General features: G+C 36.3%; 1 protein-coding gene across 4 annotated transcripts in view; it reads right to left on the reverse strand.

Moving 5' to 3' along the window:
* Window positions 1-20,202, reverse strand: part of DIXDC1 (DIX domain containing 1) — an 87,656-nt gene that overhangs the window by 22,195 nt on the left and 45,259 nt on the right. For 3 of the 4 annotated variants that reach the window (XM_072425641.1, XM_072425642.1, XM_072425640.1), the window contains 2 exons: window positions 2,304-2,416; window positions 1,148-1,293 (listed from right to left, as the gene is read on the reverse strand). In XM_072425641.1, the coding sequence (XP_072281742.1) occupies window positions 1,148-1,293; window positions 2,304-2,416 (259 nt within the window). Of the gene's footprint in view, window positions 1-1,147; window positions 1,294-2,303; window positions 2,417-14,553; window positions 15,197-20,202 lie in introns of those variants that run through there. The other variant, XM_072425643.1, reaches the window with a different exon arrangement.

The raw sequence follows: 20,202 nt of genomic DNA on the forward strand, positions 1-20,202 counted from the left end.
GACAACAGAAGACAAAAATAATTGGTGGTAAACTTAAGCTGATACATATATGTGAGTTGCAACTATCTTGTAAATATCTGTGTGTGTAACAAAATGGTTAGTTATAATGTTGTTATTTGTTACTTATTATAGAGAAAACTGATTCAATATCAAATGCTGAAGTACTCCCGATTAAGTAGATCCTACTGTCTACGAAATGCATCGAGTTAAACTTCTTTGAGATTGTATAATATCTGGCTTTGGTGAAATGTAAATTTTCTCTTCTTTTTACATACAGTATATGTACATAGTAATATATTTTAATAATACAAATGACAAAGTCATTTATGTAATTGATTAATTGTGATACTGTGGAAGCCGCAGGTTTTTATTTGCAGATTTAATAGGATCTGAAGTAAATCTTCAATAGCCAACCAATTGTAAACAACTGAATTTTAGGCCCGCTATCATGTGTTGGTAAAAGCTGAGCAAAAGTACACAAGTTGTGTTGTGTGTATTAAGCAAATCTATCCCACCTGTCCTATGATTCACCCCATCCACACCCCAAAATCAGACAGGGTAGAATATTATGTGTGTGCCGTGTTTGTGCCGATCAATAGATACTGCTACTGTGTGCAAGATCTGCTTGTACTAGGTCTACCACTAAATGACTTAAGGTGCGTACACACTTCCAATTTTTATCGTTCCAATCGAACGACGAACGATTGATTGGGCAAAAAATCGTTCGTAAAAAAGTAACCAACGACGCCGACGAACGAGGAAAGTCGCTGGAAACGAACGACCGGACCGACGGATCGGATTGGACGACGATCGTTGAACATCGTTCGTGTGTACGGTCGTTCGTTGATCGTCCATGTTCAGAGCATGCGTGATGAACGAACGTCCGTTCACTTTCCTGTCGTGCACATAGTTCCTCTATCGCTCAAAAGATCGTATCTATTGTGTGTACAATATCTACGAACGATCGTGTCGTTAACTCTATGTGCAGGATCGGTGCTATACGATCGTTCATTTATATCGTGCATGAACGTTCGTCGTTCGTTTTCCAACGATAATAATTGGAAGTGTGTATGTAGCTTTACAGATTTCTTAAACAGATAGAATGCAGACACCAGCAGACAAGCTGTTTAGGACATTAGATGCATACCTGCAGGCCAGATATCATTTTCTTGGCTTCCTCCATTTCCCTCTCTAAGTAATCCTGTTGCTCCAAGAGATGGTCCTCCCATAATGTGTCTGGATATGTGGCAGGGTTAGTAGGCTGGGATTCAGGTGGATGCATAAATGATTCATCTGTAACCAATTCAAAAACACAGACCAGACAATTACAATGTTTACCTAAAGGAGAACGAAACTAAGTAATAATGTAAACAGGCAGGTTAATTATTGCAATAAAATAAACTTACCTGCAACATCTTCAGGTGATATGAAAAAAATCACCAGTAAATAAATGGTACTAGCATACTACTACTGTATACTACTAGCATATGTCATAGCATTTATATGGGAATGTTGCAAGGAAAAAGCCATTCCTAAAGAAATACTATATTGCTAAAATGCCCCAAAATGGGCAAGTGGAAAAAGGTGTTATGGTTAAATGAGACCAAAATTGAACTATCTGGTCTCAACACCAATGGTACATCTGGTGAACACCAACCATAAAACACCATATCTACATTAAAGTATACTGTAAAATCCTTCAGTAAGTTGTTAATGGAAAGAAGGTTGAAGGAGAGAAAAAGGTGAATATCCTTCTGTGGCCTAGTTAGAGCCCAGACTTAAACCCGATTAAAAGTCTATGGAACAACTTGAAGACTACAGTCCAAACAATCACTAATTTGACACCAATATGCAAGCCTAAATGTTTCTTTTTCTCTATATATGGGAAAAAAATTGGAGGGGAGTTAGGTAATAAAGTGATAGCGTTAGGGACTGGAGCTGCAATATTAGCACTATTACTAGAACAGACAGTTTTGAACCCACATACCAAAAGAGCCCATCTACAAGTTCTGAGTACTAATAAACGCTTAAATTTGAAATAAACTTTGTAAAATACAAGATCGGGCAGGAGGTTATTGCAAAAAGGGATAGTGGAAGTCCCTTCTGCAATAATCCATCTTACCTGCTTTTGCTAGACAATGTATGACAACCCATCACTTACCGACGCAAAATAGTGACTTTGCCTAGATTTAGGGCAGTTTACAGATTTGTGCATATGTCATATTTATAAAGGAAAATAACATATCTATTTTGTAATAAGAAACTGGGTACATACGTATAACATTATATAGAATAATTCCCACCTTTCTTAGAAAGATTCTCCTCGCATTGGATAATTGTGATTTCAGCCTTTTCTTCATAATGAGCTCCATTGACTTCTGATTTTGAGCTGTGTACAGGGCTTGGTGATGTCAGACTGTAAGAACAAAATGTTATAACCATTATGTAGCAGCCAAATTGAAATTTGTAAGAGCACAGTTATCCCAGAGAAACAATTTTGTACATAAACAACAACTTTTACTTTATGTATTAAATATCCCTATAACATATACACAATTTAGAGTCTGAAAATGTTTTTAATAAAAATTAGGAGCCAAGTGTGAAACCACCATGTTTCTAGGTAATGAATGATAACTAGGCAAGCAGAACATTGCTAACAAATAGAATCTGTGCGTGGTGCTCTCACAGCATAACCTATGCCACAGGACCATTAGTTTTCATTTACATTTAAATAATTGTACTATTCTCACATTTCTTGGTTTGATTGAGTATATGTCCACCCAGACTATTAATGCTCATGTGTGTTGAACATGCCTTCAAGGGGTCTTGTGAGTATTTCTTTCAACTATTTTCCAGGATATTGTTATTTGATGTCCTACTTTTTAATGGAGTTCTTTGATTATGAATTTGGGGTATTTGTATAGTTTTAGATATTGATGTTCAATAAAGTTTGTGTTTAATTTTTATGTTTTTGTTTTTTCTTTGGCCAGTTAAAAGTCTGGCTGATTTTCATACATTACCTGTCTATTATCCAAACGTTTATAGAATTTCGTATTATCCTCTATGGGTATTGCAATCCCTTTATTTAAAATCTCATGTATGTTCTTTTACATCTGTATAATTCTCTCAGACACACAAATGAGTAATGTATGATTGTCTACTGAATTATGAAGAATTACAGCTGTCAGACCAGCTTCAGTTCACCTATGATGATCAGACAATACAATCGCATTATTCTCCATGGGGTCTGTAGCTTAGGGGCATTTAATCCTGTAAACACAATATCTGATCATCTGGTGGACTGAAGTCCGTCCTTACCCAGTGCTAATACTTTAATACAGTGCAGTATTGTCAGGACAGATCATGACTATCCAAGAATCCAAGAGCCCTTTAATTTATTGAAATGTACAAAATCTTTATATAAACTCAGAGATTTCCAAACACCTACCTCACCCTCTTCTAGGTATTAAAATATAGTGCCATTTAATCAGAAAAGTCTGCAAATGTAAGTTATACACCTCTGACCTATCCTATCTTTACTTTATCAGCAGCCAGTGTAGTCACTATTTTCAGCCTGATTTGGAAATTTCGCTAGCTGCAAAGGTTGTAAAGCAATCAAATTTCAAGTAAAACCATACAGCATTGTCTAAACATAAGCCTAGTATTATTATTATTATTTTTAAACAGTATTTATATAGCGCCACCATATTACACGGGGATTTACATTAATTAGAGGTAGAAATTGTCTGATAGATTGAGAGAGTGACACAGGAGGAGGAGAGGACCCTGCCCAGAAGAGCTTACAATCTAGGAGATGGGGGAAGAAACACACAATAGGAGTGGTGGGAAATAGTGAGGGTTTAAGAGACAGAAGAAGACGGGTGGAAAAGTTGTAAAATATGGGTTTTAACAGCTCTTTTAAATGAGCAGAAAGTACGAGCAAGCCGAATAGGACGAGGAAGACTATTCCAGAGAGTGGGGCAGCTTTAGGAACATCTTGAAGACTAGCAAGTATAATAGACATTTTCTACACCAAGGTATTTAAAATTGTCTGAATTCTTCTTTAAAAACATGCTCTAAATTATTCATTTTGTTTCACCCCAACCAAATCACATGTATGTTGGACATTTAATGCCAGGCTATATCAGATTTACAGTTTGACAGAAATGCTGAATTTATGTTTCTGCTGTGTCCTGAGGATGTTCTGTCGGAAACATACTGACAAACAAATTTAGCAATGAGCAGATCAAAAGAGGAAATGGGTGCAGAATTATTGCCAAGAGGCTTTCTATGGACCACAGAAATAGACTAAAGGTATAAAAAATGTAGTTCATGTTCAATTAAAAAACACTCTTTATTCTAAAGCCATGTTTAACTTGCTACATCACCAGAAGACAATATATAGTAATATTTGGAGTGTTACCAGTCAGAGATTCAGGAATCATATATTAAAACACATTTTATTAATAAATAAAATAATACATGAAAACATTATGGAACCTTAGCATGATGTCCACCTATATATCCATTATATCTGCTGTAAACTTTTAGGTCCAGCAGACCCTGCTCAATACCAGCCTAATACAGTGAAATTTTTATATGTTATTGTATATGTACGGGCGATCCCCCATTAAAGAAGTACGCATGTGTGTGTGAACAATCAGCCAAATCTAACTGGAATTCTAAATACTTTTTGTCTGGGAAAAACAGAACAGATACATATTGTACAATATGTATATATTACAATGTGTGAAATATTTTTGAGCCATCAAACCATTTATTACCAATTGAAAAAAAAACATTTGGATGGTTAAATGCATGTATGTACTAGGCCTTAGCTTGTCTTTAAAAGTCACAATTATTGGTACAGTTACTCCCTGTTGCTAAATACTGCCCCATGTGAAGTCCATTTAGGACACGTTTTGGATGTTGGCTAACCTCCCTACAAATATTGTTACTCACCCTTCCTTCTTTATATACAGCTTGCTTTTCAAGCATCTCTGCATCTATTTCCAAAGTTTGTTTTTTTTAAATAAAACAAGATTTTGTTCTTCTGCTTTGAAAATATATTGGAATTGGAATTGTATGCAAACCCTAACAATGTTTTTCTCCTATTACATTTTGGTATGTTAAATATAACACACAAAGTATTTTGTTCTGTTTGATAAATGTTTAAAAAAATGTCAGTTGCCATGTCAGCTATTCAGAATTGTAGGTCTTGTGCACATTTTCTGTGTTATCTCAAGGAGTCGAATTAGCCCAACTAGTCGTTATTTTGGTACTACATAATAAATCTTTGTTTATTGGGAAAGGTGGAAGATCGTTGTATTACCAAAAGAAAATTGCAAAAAGCTGACACAATTTATTTAAAAAATGCCATGTGTCTCCAGCCCACATGATTTTGCCCTGATACAGTTAAACTGTTACATCATCAGGTCACAAGCAGAAACTCTCAATTTTAAATGAGGGAAATAGCAATCAATAAACTGGATTGGCAGGCCAATCCCAGTTTTCCCCCGAGATAAGAGCAATGTCAGTGGCTTCTAATGGTTCTTCTACAGACAAATATTAACCCTTTTACAATGGAAGCATATGTATGATTAAGGAGACCCATCAATTAACATCTATTTAGGAAAATGAATAGTCTTGCCAAATTTTCTGGATCTTCTGAGTTTTCTAGATCAATGTGTGAAATATCAGCCTTTAAATATAAATTGGTGTATATATATATATATATATATATATATAATCGTCTTATTAGTAATTTTGGCTCAATATATACATACTACATTACATACTCACTTTTGCAGTGCTACACAATAGTTGAACTTGACTCACAATGCAAGTCCATTAGCCTGATTCATTAAAGCTCTTCAAGGCTGGAGAGGATACACTTTCATCAGTGAAGCTGGGTGATCCAGCAAACCTGGAATGCTAGATCACACAGCTTCACTGTTGAAAGTGTATAATCTCCAGCCTTGGAGAGCTTTATTAAATCAGGCCCTATGTGTCTGCTGACACAATTAAATCAATGTACTACTTATGTGGCTGATATCTTAAGGTTGTTAATAGTGAAGTGTTGTACTATGTTAGCTAATAATACTGAAAGTTTGTAGTTTAAAAATTACAAAAAGCCTGAAGAAAGGATCTAGGCCACCAGTGGTCCGCGGCTCTGGCCGGTGCACCCCCGAGCAGGGTAAGGAGAAGGACTCTGCTGGGGGAAAGCACCAGCCAGAGCCGCGGACCATGTCCCCAGTACAGTTCCCAGGCTCAGGGAAGTGGGCGGGCTGTGTTCCTGGACACAATCCACCCACTCTTTCATTGCAGGCTCAGACCTGGGATGGGAGAGTGGGCGGGGTTATGTCATATGACGTCACTCTGGGGGAGGTTTCTCTCTGTTTGAGTGACATATGGCTCCTGGTTTGGGAGCTGGTGATTTTAGTGGTCTGCGAGACCGAAAAGGTTGGTGACCACTGATCTAGACCACTCCGGAAGCTTGTATTTTTACTAAACTATGTTACCTGATAAAGAGTATCTCCTGAACTACAATCTTTCTGCATAGGAGTCTCATCGACCCTCCAAGTTGCGTGGTATTGGTCTACATATCTTGCATATATTTTATGTAGGAGAAATCAGAGTGGTTATATAACTTAGCAATAGATAAAGGGAAAAGCTGACAATTTTAAGTGCACAAAAAAGCTGTGTTGTGAGCCCAAAATATGATTGCATTTCTGGCAGGTCAATAGGATCCAGTACAGGGAAATGCGCATGTATTGCACATATATTTATTTTTATTTTGCCTTACTATACACTTAAGGCAATCAGAATGAATGTATATTGCATTACCTGACTTTATTCACTAATCTAAAAGTCTATTTACCAAAAAAAAATTATTAAAAAATGAAAATGTTCCAATATTAACTTTGTACAGTATAATGACTGCTTATTGTATTAAATAGCCAAATACTGGGAGAACCTGTGTAAATCTCTTAGTGCCACCCAGTTTCGGTCAAATCAGAATGTACTGTTCTCAGAACAGTCCATATGTTTCCAGTAACCTAAAGTCTAGTTCTGACAGGTGGTTGGGTTGCGGTGTGGTTTCATCTTCTTTACCCCCATCAACTGCACCTGGTGCTGCCCGTGGGGGCTAAATGGAGGTGGTGGTGGTTAGGGGTTCAGTACCACCCACTGGCACTCGCTTTAAAATGTTCAAATGCTGGCTCGTTAAAATCCAGTGCAGAAGTCGGGGAAGCCGAGTGGCTGGCAATCTGCCAACTGCTGGGAGCCACCCAGGAACTGCTGTTCCCATCTTTTCTCTGTCCTATTATTACAGGTGCATTGACGGCAGTATCTCAGCAAAGATACTGAGCTATCATCCCTGTGTGGATACCCAAAAGACAAACTTGATGGCACTCACTAGGACTCAAATATTTAAATAATAGAAAAAATCTTTTATTAAAATACAAAACACAAAAAACAACAAACCAAAAAATGTTCTACAAAGAAAAAGACATTATGCAGTTCAAAATATGTAATCCCATTATTTCCAGGCTTTTAAAGAGTTAATGAAGGCAGTTTTTTAATTAATTTTTGTCAAGGGCCCCAGCTGCCTGCTAGAATTAATGAGTTGTTTGGCCTTTTAAGCTGTTGAATAAGAAATGTGGGTCTTATCAAGATAAGAGCATCTCCCTGTCTGATCAAAGAGTGCCACCTGGCAAGCTGTCACTTTTTATCTGGTTTATTATAATCTATTTTAGATCTAGAAATATTTTCAAACAATCATATACTATACAATGCATTTTAATTTTGTACTAAATAAATAATTCACAAAAATGTACTTTTGCGCTCTGAGATAATTTGAAACAATTTCTCTTTACATTAAAAATAGATGAAATAAGCTAAATGCAATGTCCCTCCTATTGTGTGCTACTTCCCACACTCTTAGATTGTAAGCTCTTCAGGGCAGGGGCCTCTCCTCCTCCTCTTGTGTCATTGTCTGTATCTGTCTGGAATTTGCAACCTCTATTTAATGTACAGTGCTGTGCAATATAAATACTGTTGAATATTATTAATAATAATAATAATAATATTAATAATAATATTAATAATGTTTATTAGGTGATTTTATCTGACAGTTATAAACTACCTACCGCTGTGGAAGTATGATCTGACTACTGAAAGATAGGTAAAGTCAGTGGAGGAAAAAGAAGGGATTATATCAGACAATCCTCATCACCAGAATATTTTGGGAAAACATCAGTGATTACCCAGGAGTATACCGCCATGGTAAGGCTCAACAGAATATCTGACAAGGTAGAGTATTTTTTAATAGGTTGGTTTCATTGGTTGATCATTCAAAGTAACGTTATGTCTTTATGCACCTTATACTGTATTAGAACCCCGTTGACACTACCAAGTGCAACACTACATTAAACAGAAATAGTTACATATAGCCAGGATTGGATCTGTATTCTGATAAGCAGCTACAATCTACCTAATGCCATATATTGACCCTGCCTAAAACCGGTCCCACCCCATGATGTGGATGTAAGCGGGAACAACAGCCCAGGAATGTAAAAATTGTTCTCACCTTAAAACTCCGGTCTTTACCAGTGGCTTAGGTGAGTGTATACCTATTTACAGATGGTCAGCACAAAGAAGAAGAAATATGACTGAACTAAAATTTGCTCTTATTTTTTAAAGTACTGCACATACTACTAAATCAAAGTACACACTTAGTGAAAATGCATGCTATGCATAACATATGTTTTCTTTTTTTAGGACTTCAGTTCATTTATTTGTCCTTCTCTGTTCCTTGGATAGGTACTGAAATACTGATTTGGGTTTTAGCCCCCATTTATGGTTACCCTGTGAACTTTATATATAAATATATACGCCTTTTTGAAAGTAATTGTACAAGAATACTAGAATTCAGACATGCCTTCCATGTAATGCTCTTGGCCTAGACTTTTTATTGATCCTTTTCATTAGAAAACCAACCAGTCTAACAAATTAACATTGAGAGTTCTGAAATCAAGGTCATGTGCCTTATAAATAAATCATGTTTTGGATTGATAATCGATACGACCCGAACAGAGAAGAAAGGAGGCTGTGTTATTTATCACCATCAACCTCTCTTTTACCTGTAATAAAAATCAATGCAATAAACTGTTCCTAATACACAATCTGTCTCTTGTTATCACTTACCAAAACAGCAGCTTTAATTTGTTTGTTATAATAACCAAAGAAAATGAAAAATGCTGTAATTCTGCAATACATAAAAGAGGTCTGGTGTGCAGGTATGGTGCAATCACACTCAGGACAGCAAATCTCCTGACGATTGCAAGGAGTTCTGTGAATGTAAAGTTGTGACTGTGTTTGAATGGTTGGAATAATAATTTCTTCCACAATTCTCCAGAAGTGCTGTAGGCTCATTTCCCCATAGATTTTTTTGGGTCACTCATTTACAAAAGAATACCTGCTAAAAACAGTGTCTTGAAAAGTGTCTCTCAGCCACTTAGTTCCCCCAAGTGAGTCGATCAATTGGATCCCCCACCCAGTATGTGTACTTCCTATGTAAGGTGGGAGGAAAAATATACAAGCCAGAAATATTTAATTAGTATTTATAGAATGGTATCACTGCTGATTGAATATCAGGTCATTCTATTTTTGGTGAACTGCTTCTGTTACTGTTTCCCCAACTTTTCAGTAACCACCCAACGATAGCTGGTTGGTTACTGAAAAGTGCAGAATGGTGCACCCGGCTCAAAGGGTCCAGGGCGAACACTGATATCTATCTAAACTTTTTCAACTATATTCAAAATTCAACACAATAATCATTGGGAATTGAAACCGTTCACAATTAGATACCAACGTTCATTGTGTGTCGATTATCAATGTGCTAAATTGCCAGGAGACACAAAAAGAACCACCCAGAATAACCTTTAATGGCTCTAGAGCCCTTGGGAGCCAGAATGCTGAATTCCATATATACCAGCTTCAGTATACCTACCCTAACTCTTGGGTCTTCTCCTCAGTCTTTAAACTCATTGACCAATAAAAGCATATGTGTTTGTTTTGTGTGTCAGCATAAAAAGATTTAAAAACAAATTTCTAAATTATTCTAATATTCTAAACTTGGTGTCTGCCAAAGCTCTTTGCAGATAGAAACGTGATAATACCTGTCTGAGATAAGTCTAATTACGTCTTGTACAACAGGCTAATTTATCACCCGAGTAGCCAACTGTATTTCCTGGGGAATCTAACTCAATAATCATAATCAAAATGATAAAAAATTATTACAATCCCATACAGAGATTTGTTTGATTAGTTATCGGAACAAGAGAAATGATAAAGCCAGTCTGGATATTCTGAAAAACTCATAAGAAAAATCTACAATGCAAAATAAAATCAGATGCATCCTTTTATTGTAGGTTGAGACAAGGAGATATGAAAATTACCAATTTGAGATCACAGGTTTCAGCAGGGCAGACATCCGGAAACAAAATTATGATGGGGTGAAAATCTACTGGCAATTTCCTTTTTTTCTGCTGATTAAACTGACAAGTTGGATATGTTTTTGTAATAAAATGAACTGTTCAATGGACATGAATTTCAAGTAAAAACACAAAAGTTTAATTAGGAGAAGGACATTAGCTGCCCTGGTCATGGAGCGTAAAGTAAAAAGATTTTGAGCATTGAGAAGCACAGGCAAAAGGCAATCTTAACCTCTTCATTTACAACTTTCCCCACACTCCCCATTTTAGCTTTGGGCCTATTGATTTGGCAATAAAACTGCCAGTTGTGACCCTGCCGAAAATAAATAAAACAAGGTACAATTGTAGCTTTTTTAATATTATGATAGCTCCTAGATTGTAAGCTCTTCGGGGTAGAGTCCTCTCTGTATCTGTCTGTCATTTGCAACCCCTATTTAATGTTGGCACTATATAAATCCTGTTTATTGCTATAATTAATAATATTAATAATAATAATAACTTTAGGTTTACTAACAATGATATAAGAAAGATTGGGCTGATTGGAGAGTTAAGAAACCTACTATTGTCTGGTAGAACTGTTTGAAAATAATGTAAGAAATGTAAAAAAGAAGTAAAGAGCAGGGTTTCTTTCATGGTATAAGTCACACGTTGGTGCTAACAGCTCCCTTTTTATTCCTGCTCTAGAACTAAAAGATCTATACAGCACATCTGTCACTTATTGATCAAAGCAGTCTTCTCTTTTGTTCACAATCTGACTGCCAACTTATAGGAAAATGTGTATTAATGATACAGTGGCGGGTTGACACAAGAGAAAATCAGAGGTCAGCAAAAGATAAAATGTAACCCAAAAGTATGAATAATCTTCAGGAAAAGGACTAAAAGGATCACTTAAAATATCTGATCAGCCAAGTATTTTTAAATGATCTCTTTTTTATCCAGTAGGCATGGGGTAGATAGGAGTCTTCCCTAGTTTAATTGCACAAGGGTGTTCAATTTGTACAGTTAGGTAGGGATTTGATTGTGGTCCTAGGCTGTTACCTTTCTGAACACAATGGCCAAATGTGTAGCAGTTGATCCATTTTAAGAAACAACAAAAGGAGCCCATTGTAAAAAAAAAAAACCTGTTAATCGGCTTGAAATCACAATAAAATTTGGCGATTTATCATAGGATTGGTAAATACATCCCTCGTTTTAGGGGGACAGCCTCCCTTCTTTAAAGTTTCTTGGTGTCCCAAATTCTTACCTACTTACCTAAATGGGAAGGCTATAGCCATCAGCAGCTTCCACGCCCAGACTAATTTTTCTTTCTGCCTGTGCATTTGAACCCCAAAGACTTTATGTTCAAATTTTTAAGGCTACAGGTAACATGTAGCAAGGTCAGCACATTTGCTTTATCATGATTGTCTTTTAATATATGGGTCTCTTTTGCTTTAGCCTTACTAATCTCTAAACTCCAGGCATGACCCATAGAAAATGTTTCAGAATTCTTTATTTTATTATACTATGTTCCTGTAGGCAGAACAGCTTTTATTTACTTGCGGTAAAAGAAATGAATGGATGCATGGGACCAGATAGGGGTGGGGATAGGTAGATTTTTGCAGTCCAGCAGGAGAAAACTGTCAGGATTGACAAAAACATCCAGGAATTTACTGCAGAATGATAACGATGTTGTCCTCTTACAATTTTAAAGGAATAAAACATTGAAAATATGCAGTTGGGCAAATGTATTTTATTTAGCCCAAACATACACTTTAAAACATTTATCAGGCATTATTGCACTCCAACATTATATGTCATAATGTAAAGGTCCTACTTCACCAATATTTTTTATTAGACATGGCCCATCACATTCCCTGGCTGGAACACATCCAGCATTATCAAGATGGTATTTTTTCCCATTAGAGCAAACTAAAACAGATTTTTGGGGTCATCTATGTCTATCTGGGATATGTTTATTTCCCTAGTAGTTGAACCTGGTATACTTTTTTCAACCTGTCTATGTAACTATCATCTAGGCCTTTCCACTCAAGCTTGACTGTCCCTGGTCTCTTTTATTGGATTTCAGCTCTTCTAAACATATGGCCCTTAGTATTTAATGTGAGGGTTGCCAAGAGTGGTTCCCATCCAAATTAAACCTGCCCAGGAACCACTCTTTCAGATAATATCCACCATCAGGACATCATAATATCCACCATCAGACATTAATCGTCTCATCAGCAAGTCCACTACTTGAAACATAGTTGAGGGCTATTGAGAGAAGCAGGCATGGTGCTGTAATATTTAAAGGGCATATGCACAGCACCCTGTCGGATCCTCCCTACCAGGTATAATGCCAGATACCCAGTGATGATATCATTTGGTCTAGAATAAGACATGTAAGAATGAAAAAAAAAGAAATGTTTTTATTTAAACATTTTTTTAGCAAGTTGATGAGTGAAGGATGGAAATAGGAAAGGCCAAAATATTAGTAGATTAAACCTCAGCTTTAAGGACATGGATGGCATGACAATTATCTCTATGATAGCACTTACGTTATTAAAATCATCTCAGTATAAAAAAGTAAATAGGTGATTGCAGCAAATTGGCTGGCTAAGAAAACTCAAGAACTCCAATGACAAACCAAAACAGTCTTTAGTTAAATGGCATTATGTCACATCTAGAAAATACTACAATTAATAAGAATAACTGTAATCAATCAAAGCATTGGTTTTGGCAAAAGGAGCTCACAGGAGCATATAGCAGGCCAGAATTTAGAGATATGCCTAATTAGTCACACATGTCCCTAGAAATAAGAGCCAACAGCTGACCCATCTGTGCTCAGACAAGGTCATCAATAACCCCAGCATGTCAGAATGATATTAGAGATATCTGTGACTCTGACATGTTAGAAAACAGTTCCATTACAACTACAATGAATATCCAATGAGCTTCTATAAGTCAATCAAATAATTATAATTGAGAAAATTCTTTATAACAGCCTAATGCTATTGTACTGTACATAAGGTGATTTAACCATATGTAATCTAATGGCATAGTTAGTTTTCCATAAAAGCAAACCTCTCGGGGGTAAATGTTTAATATTTAATAACATGAAGTTTTGTTTGTGATGCTCAGTATGTATCTCCTTTTCTAGTGAGCCAGGCATATTTATTACGATAATAGACTAGGTGAAAAGTGCAGTAACATATAGCAAACAAATAGAAATCATCTGCCATCATTCTGCAAGTAATGGTTGGTATAGGATACTTTACTTTGCAATGTTAGTGTACCCGCCCGCATGTGTTGCAGCTTTAAAGTAGATGTAGACCATGGCATTTAGTTTGATAGTGTATCATGAATTTATCAACGTGTGTTGCCTCCATGCTGCTTATCTTGTGCTACCTCTTTGTAATAACTTTCTGTCCACATGCACTCCTACAATACATTGCATGTCTTAAGGTGGATTTCCTGGTGGTGACCACAGTGAGCTAAGTGTGAGCTTAAGTGTGTTGAAATGGTCACTTGTGGTCTCCTTTATTAGCCTGTTAGGGTGACAGTGTAGCTAGTGGACAACAACAAGACATTGTCACCTAATACCAGGAAGTACATTAAGAAGAACCTTCATGGCAGGATTATCAAGTCTATTTCAGTGAATGTTGCACATTGTAAAAACCTAAAAATTATATTTCAATACCATGTTTAAGCCTAACCAATATTTTAGGAATTGGGTCTACATGTCCATTATATAAAACAAGTCCCTGAAAAAAAAGCGTATGGTCCTCATATTAACCAATGAAAAATGTGCAGTAATGTATAGCAGCCAATCACAGAAAGGTTTTCATCAATAGTACTACATCAAACTGATGAATGCTGTTTTCTGTAATATTAAATGAGCCCCAATGCAATGCATTACCATACAGCAGTACAGAATATTGCACCCATCAACCAGGAAATATTTATAATTCTCAACAGAGTGAACATGTATTACTAAGACTAAAAGCATCAGATAGATACATTTAGAGGGATATTTACCTGGCCCTGCAATCTCTGAATTACAAAATAATAATGTTTTTCTTACCATTTCACCAGCTTCCCTCCCATGGCTGCAATTCAAGCCTTTGGCATGTAAACTCTGGATCCATACAGCTGTTTTAGCCACACGTGGCTTATTAGCGACGTTCTCTCCAGATGTTGGAAAGCCACGGCTGTTGCTGCGACCTGTTTACTGTGACCAGCAATGTTGCTTTTACTCTATCACCTGGGTACTGGCTCGCCTCAGCAACAGGATGGATGCCTCGGTTCTTCTATCCACTGTATCCATCCAATATTCCTGTCTCCAGACAGTACAGATCACACCTTCCTGGGCTCTTCTCATTGCAAGCCTCTTGCTCCATTACACACCGCACTTTCCCATAACCCTCCAGCTTGTTTTTCCTCAGCTGGATGGCATTCTAGGCTCATGCAGATTGTGTCTCCATTCCAGCCGTGGAACAAATTAACTGCATCTTCCCAGCGCAGCCATTACAAAGCACCCATCCTTGCACTAATCAGACCTATTCACATCCCTTTTGGAGGCTCTCCTGGTTATTTTAAAGGCTGTCTGCTTTCCTCTTGCTGTCACCCTGAGCCGTGCAGAAAATTCCCACCCAGCATCACAGGAAAATGAATGCAAGCTTAGGATGAGGGGGAGGGAGGACTTCATTATCCAATAGGCAAAGGGAATGCCTTGGTACCCTGGGAATAAGTGTGATTTTTTTTCTCTTTTGCCATATCCTATGTGAATTATTTATACACAATACACACACCTCAAGAACAGTGTTAAGTATAGATAATTTACAAACACAATAAGATACACTTGCTATGTTAGGAATAGTATGGATATATGTAAATATGTGTGTGTGTATTATATATATATATATTTATTTAATAATTTACATACAAAACTGACCTGCAATCACGTCAACAAAACTCATATAAATTTATTAGAGATCATATTTTCATATTGTTTTGAAATGAAAAAGGATTTGAGGTATTTTAATAAAATAATAAAAAACTATATTTTGCTTGACATGAGTAAAATAACTGCTACATGGGATGATCCAATGCCTAGGCACCCTGATCTAAGACTACCTGTTTCATAAGATTGGAAACATAATGTTAAAGCGTGTATTAATGTGTCACTAATGATATAGTGAATATGTATGCTGTATTGAACAAATAGACAAATTATTATGTACAGTACGTCTTCCATACCACCTTCAATCACCAGGGACAAAAAAAGCAAAGGAAGGCTGATACACTTTGGCCAATGCATCTGAACTCCCCTCCCAATGACTGCATTTGAATGTTTTATTTGTTCATTTCCAATTATAAGGTGTGAGGGAGCTTTTTGTCTATTCCAGCATGACGTGGCCCTTTTTCACAAAGCCAGCCAGGGCCGGGTATAGATAAAAATGACATTTAAAATTGGACCCTACTGGATGCAATACTGCAGGTCCTCTGACACGATCCAATTTATAGGTACAGAATATTATTTTGTGTCTTTCTATCTTTGCGATTTAAATAACCCAACCAATAAACAGAGGTTTTGTAACAGTTAACTGGGTAATAGTAATAGAGGGGAGTGGGTCTTCATAAATCTAAACCTTTTTTGTATTTGCTAATCTGTACACCTAAATGGCACCTCTTTTAGGAATGATGGCCAGTAATTCTGCCTGGATATCCACGTCTACTGCTGACTAGTCAGATTACTACCCCTCATTATGACAGCTTGCTATGTACAAGAAGTGTACATGACCATGACATTGTGGTAAAATATAGGTATGTGCATAACGTTCAGAGCATTATGACACACTATCAGCCAAATTAAAGCAGATACATTACCTCCAGTGTCAGGGGGGCTTTAGGCAATGGTCGGGGGAGCATATATCATTTTAAATGCATAAAGCCACAAAAGAAAATGCAGAACAGAAACACAATCCAGTATTATATTAATATACACACAAATGTAGCCCTACATATGTGCACACACACAGTTCTGCATTTTAAACGTACACAAGCATACGTACAATCTGTACTACACGTACATTGTAAATACACACATAGCTAGGCACTGTACACACAAACATAAAAACAATCTGCATGATACACAAAAACATACACACCTTAATTTTACACATACACAAACATGTATGTGCTATACATACCATCACAAACTAGCAATGTCCCCTAATTAGTAAATGTATTTCAAAGCCACATAAAATACTATATACAAATGGATCCAACCTCACTTTCTTAGTTGTCACACTATGTGGCCTATGTTTGAAAAATCTGCAAAATAATTTGTTTTTGCCCATTAGCATTTGTCTTACAGGACTTTAAAAATGACACTTAGCAACCTGCTTGGTTGCTGAGTGAAACAAACGATTTTATCTTTAGTGTACTTTTCATTTAATCATTCTCATAACGTGATAATGGTGTCACATAATTGTATACGGAATTCTTTTCATTAAAGGATATTGACTGACTAGAAAATTACACCAGGAGAAAGACTTTCAATGGTCTCAGATTATCAAGGTGTAGATCTAAGCATGCTGGGAATAGTTTTAGAACAATAAAATAAATTATTGTTGTTTAAAAAACTCCATCACTTTGTTAACAATGATGTTAATTTGTTATAAGATAACAAAGTCTGAAGATACACATAGACTTCTACAACATATTTATATAAAAATGTTTTTTATATATTCATGGATAGATATTTATTAAAGTTAGCCACTGAGAAATTTTATGTTCCAACAGAGATGAAGTTTTGTCACTAATTCCATGGGATACAAGCTGCCATACTGATTTGTCTTTGAAGTGTCAAACCAAAGGGCCCATCCAGACCTATTCCCTGCAGTAACTGCAATGCGTGGTAACACACCATATACCCATTACTGCAATATTGTGCAGCCCAAGGCACTAAGGCAACGCACTACCAGTCAATTCAAATAAATGTTTACTTAAGTCTACCACTATACAGATTGATGGATTTGTAACTGTAAAATAATACATTTTAAAAAAAATTCACGTCTGATATATATTCATGTGAATTTCCCTTTGAGATTGAGCCATGGGACCTATTGCCACACAGATTTGGCACAAATCAGTCATTCCATTGGTAACTTTAATTTTTCTAAGATTTATGTTAGCATGCCTTATGTCTAACATGATTAACCGGAAGCAGACTTTCAGATACTGATTAAATCATAATTAAACGGCATAGAGTATCTTTGTCCATTATTAAAATAATTACCAGCTATGCAAAGCACCAAAGACAATGCACAGGGTGTAAGTTATGTTGTCATCTAGTATAGTGTGTAGAGATGGTCAATGAGATGAATAATTTTATTTTTATGTAAATCATATAGAGATTTTATGTAAATTGCATTGACTTGAAACTGTGCCAATCAAACCGTGCTAGTTGCAGAGTTTGATTGGCTCAGTATCAAGTCAGTGCAACTTTCATGACATTTACATATTACTTTTGTACCATGTACTCATTGAACATCTCAGGTGATATGAATGTGCTAATAATTAGGAATAAAACCTTAAAATACAAACAGGTAACACAGGTCTATTTAAAAGGCAGCAGATCTGACATTCACCAAACATTGTCTGGTGCAGAATCACTTACTTCCTGAATGTAAAAGATTGTCCATCAGAGATTGTTTGCAAAAAGTTACATTCATTGCTTTATAAACAGACCCCTCACAGTCCCACTTGTGATTCAAGTCTGCAGCTAATACAGTGTTACATGACCAGCGTACACAAGTGTATTGTGTAAAGGAGACCACACATGAAACTACACCAATTTTCTGCTGGATCTGGTGATGTCATGCAACCAAAGCATTGCTGATTACTGTGGAAACTGGACCAGACTGTATTCTACCTCAACCATGCTACGATTCATGGCCAGCCAAACTGGAACAGATATTACCATAATTCTTCATAGGTCACTAGACCAAAGTATCTACCAGGGTCTGCAAAAATGTCAATTGTTTGTTCAGTTTAGATTTATTATAAGCAAACAAAATAAGTGAATAATGCAAATATTTTAGGACCCGAAAAAATCAGCATTTGAGAAATACTGCCAGCAGCCATACAACATTCTTACCTGGTCAGCCACTGTGTTACAACAAGAAGGCAGTCAGGAAAGTCTAAAAGGTTAGGAGTTAAAGAGAATCTAAACACAAATAAACCAAATATGTTGTTGTCTGTGTGCAGTGTAAACCTATGTGCACTTTTGTAAGAGCCCAGGTCTAATTTAAAGGTGCCCACAGACATAGAAAGTTCATTGTTCAAAATTTTACATTACAGTCAGATAAGGGGAAGAAATAAAGATACATCACGCTTATAAAACTGTCAATATTTAAAAATCAAAATTATTGAACAAAAGATTAGAGGCTGGTAGGCTGACACATCACTGCTTGGAGGGGAAGCTGGAAGAGCTAATTTACTAAGGCTTTATTCACATAAGCAGTTGCACATTTCCTACCAAATAACCAGTGCCAAACTGCCATCTACTGCCTGGAAAATATACACTCATAGTAATCAAAAAGATTGTCAGGAACTTTCACGCAGGGTGGTTGTAGCAGCTTTCGTTTAGGTCACTGAACATTAGAAAACCTAATACAGCTTTTTCTTTACAGCAGGAAGACAGTAAAAGCCAAATACATTTCCAAATCTGCAGAAGCGAATACTTGGGATTTTTCAACATTAAGGAAGTACAAGAGGCAGGAATTGTCCCCAGTTTAAATGCTGAATATTTGATATCTGTTTTGATGAACATTGAATAAATGCTTGAATAATGTTGTGAAAATTCCAGCAGTGAGCATTTTATATGTATCATTTATATAATACTCATAATTTATCCCTTTAGTGTAAACCTCTCCTTTAACCAAGGCAGATTAACATAAAATAATTAGAGCAGCATTTCTCTTTCAGGAGTTCATTTAATGAACAATAAGTGCAAGAAAACTAAAAGCATGAAGTCAGTCCCATTCAAGAAAGAATTCTAATTCTTAACTGATGATTTATAAGTACTGTAACCTATAGCTCTCAGATTGGCAATACAGTTGTACCTTGGTATAAATCCTGTTTGGACATGAAACATTTGCTTGGTATACAACCTTTGTGCTAGACCTTGTATGGGTCAAAATGAATCATAACACCACGCACTACCCTTATTTACTTCTCTGGAGACAAAGCCGCGACTGCCCACGAGCGTTAGTACGCCAGTTGCCACCATTCAGTGAACAACCCGTGCTATAGCTCTCTGTGAATTACTTTCTTATAAAGTAATAACTCTTTGTGAATTACATTTCCTCCCTTCTCAGCACTATCCTAGTAGGCACTCGACTCTTCTCAGCAAGGTAAAATGAGGTTACTTTTTCCTATATTTCATCTAATTGCTTTTTTATTTATGTATTTTGGTATTAAGCAGTGTTATTTTATATAGCCCCATCAATGTATATTATGCCAATACAATATGATTTTTTTTTATGGGAACAGATTAATCATTTTCCATTTATTTCTTATGGAAAAATTTTGTTTGGTATAGGTCCAAGGATCTGGAACAGATTAAGGACTTTATATACCAAGGTACCACTGTACCCCTGGACTTATACCAAGGTACCACTGTATTATATTACTACAAAATAAATGAAAGGTCAAAACATTTGTT

The sequence above is a fragment of the Pyxicephalus adspersus genome, chromosome 11, assembly GCF_032062135.1.
Source record: "Pyxicephalus adspersus chromosome 11, UCB_Pads_2.0, whole genome shotgun sequence".
NCBI lineage: Eukaryota > Metazoa > Chordata > Amphibia > Anura > Pyxicephalidae > Pyxicephalus > Pyxicephalus adspersus.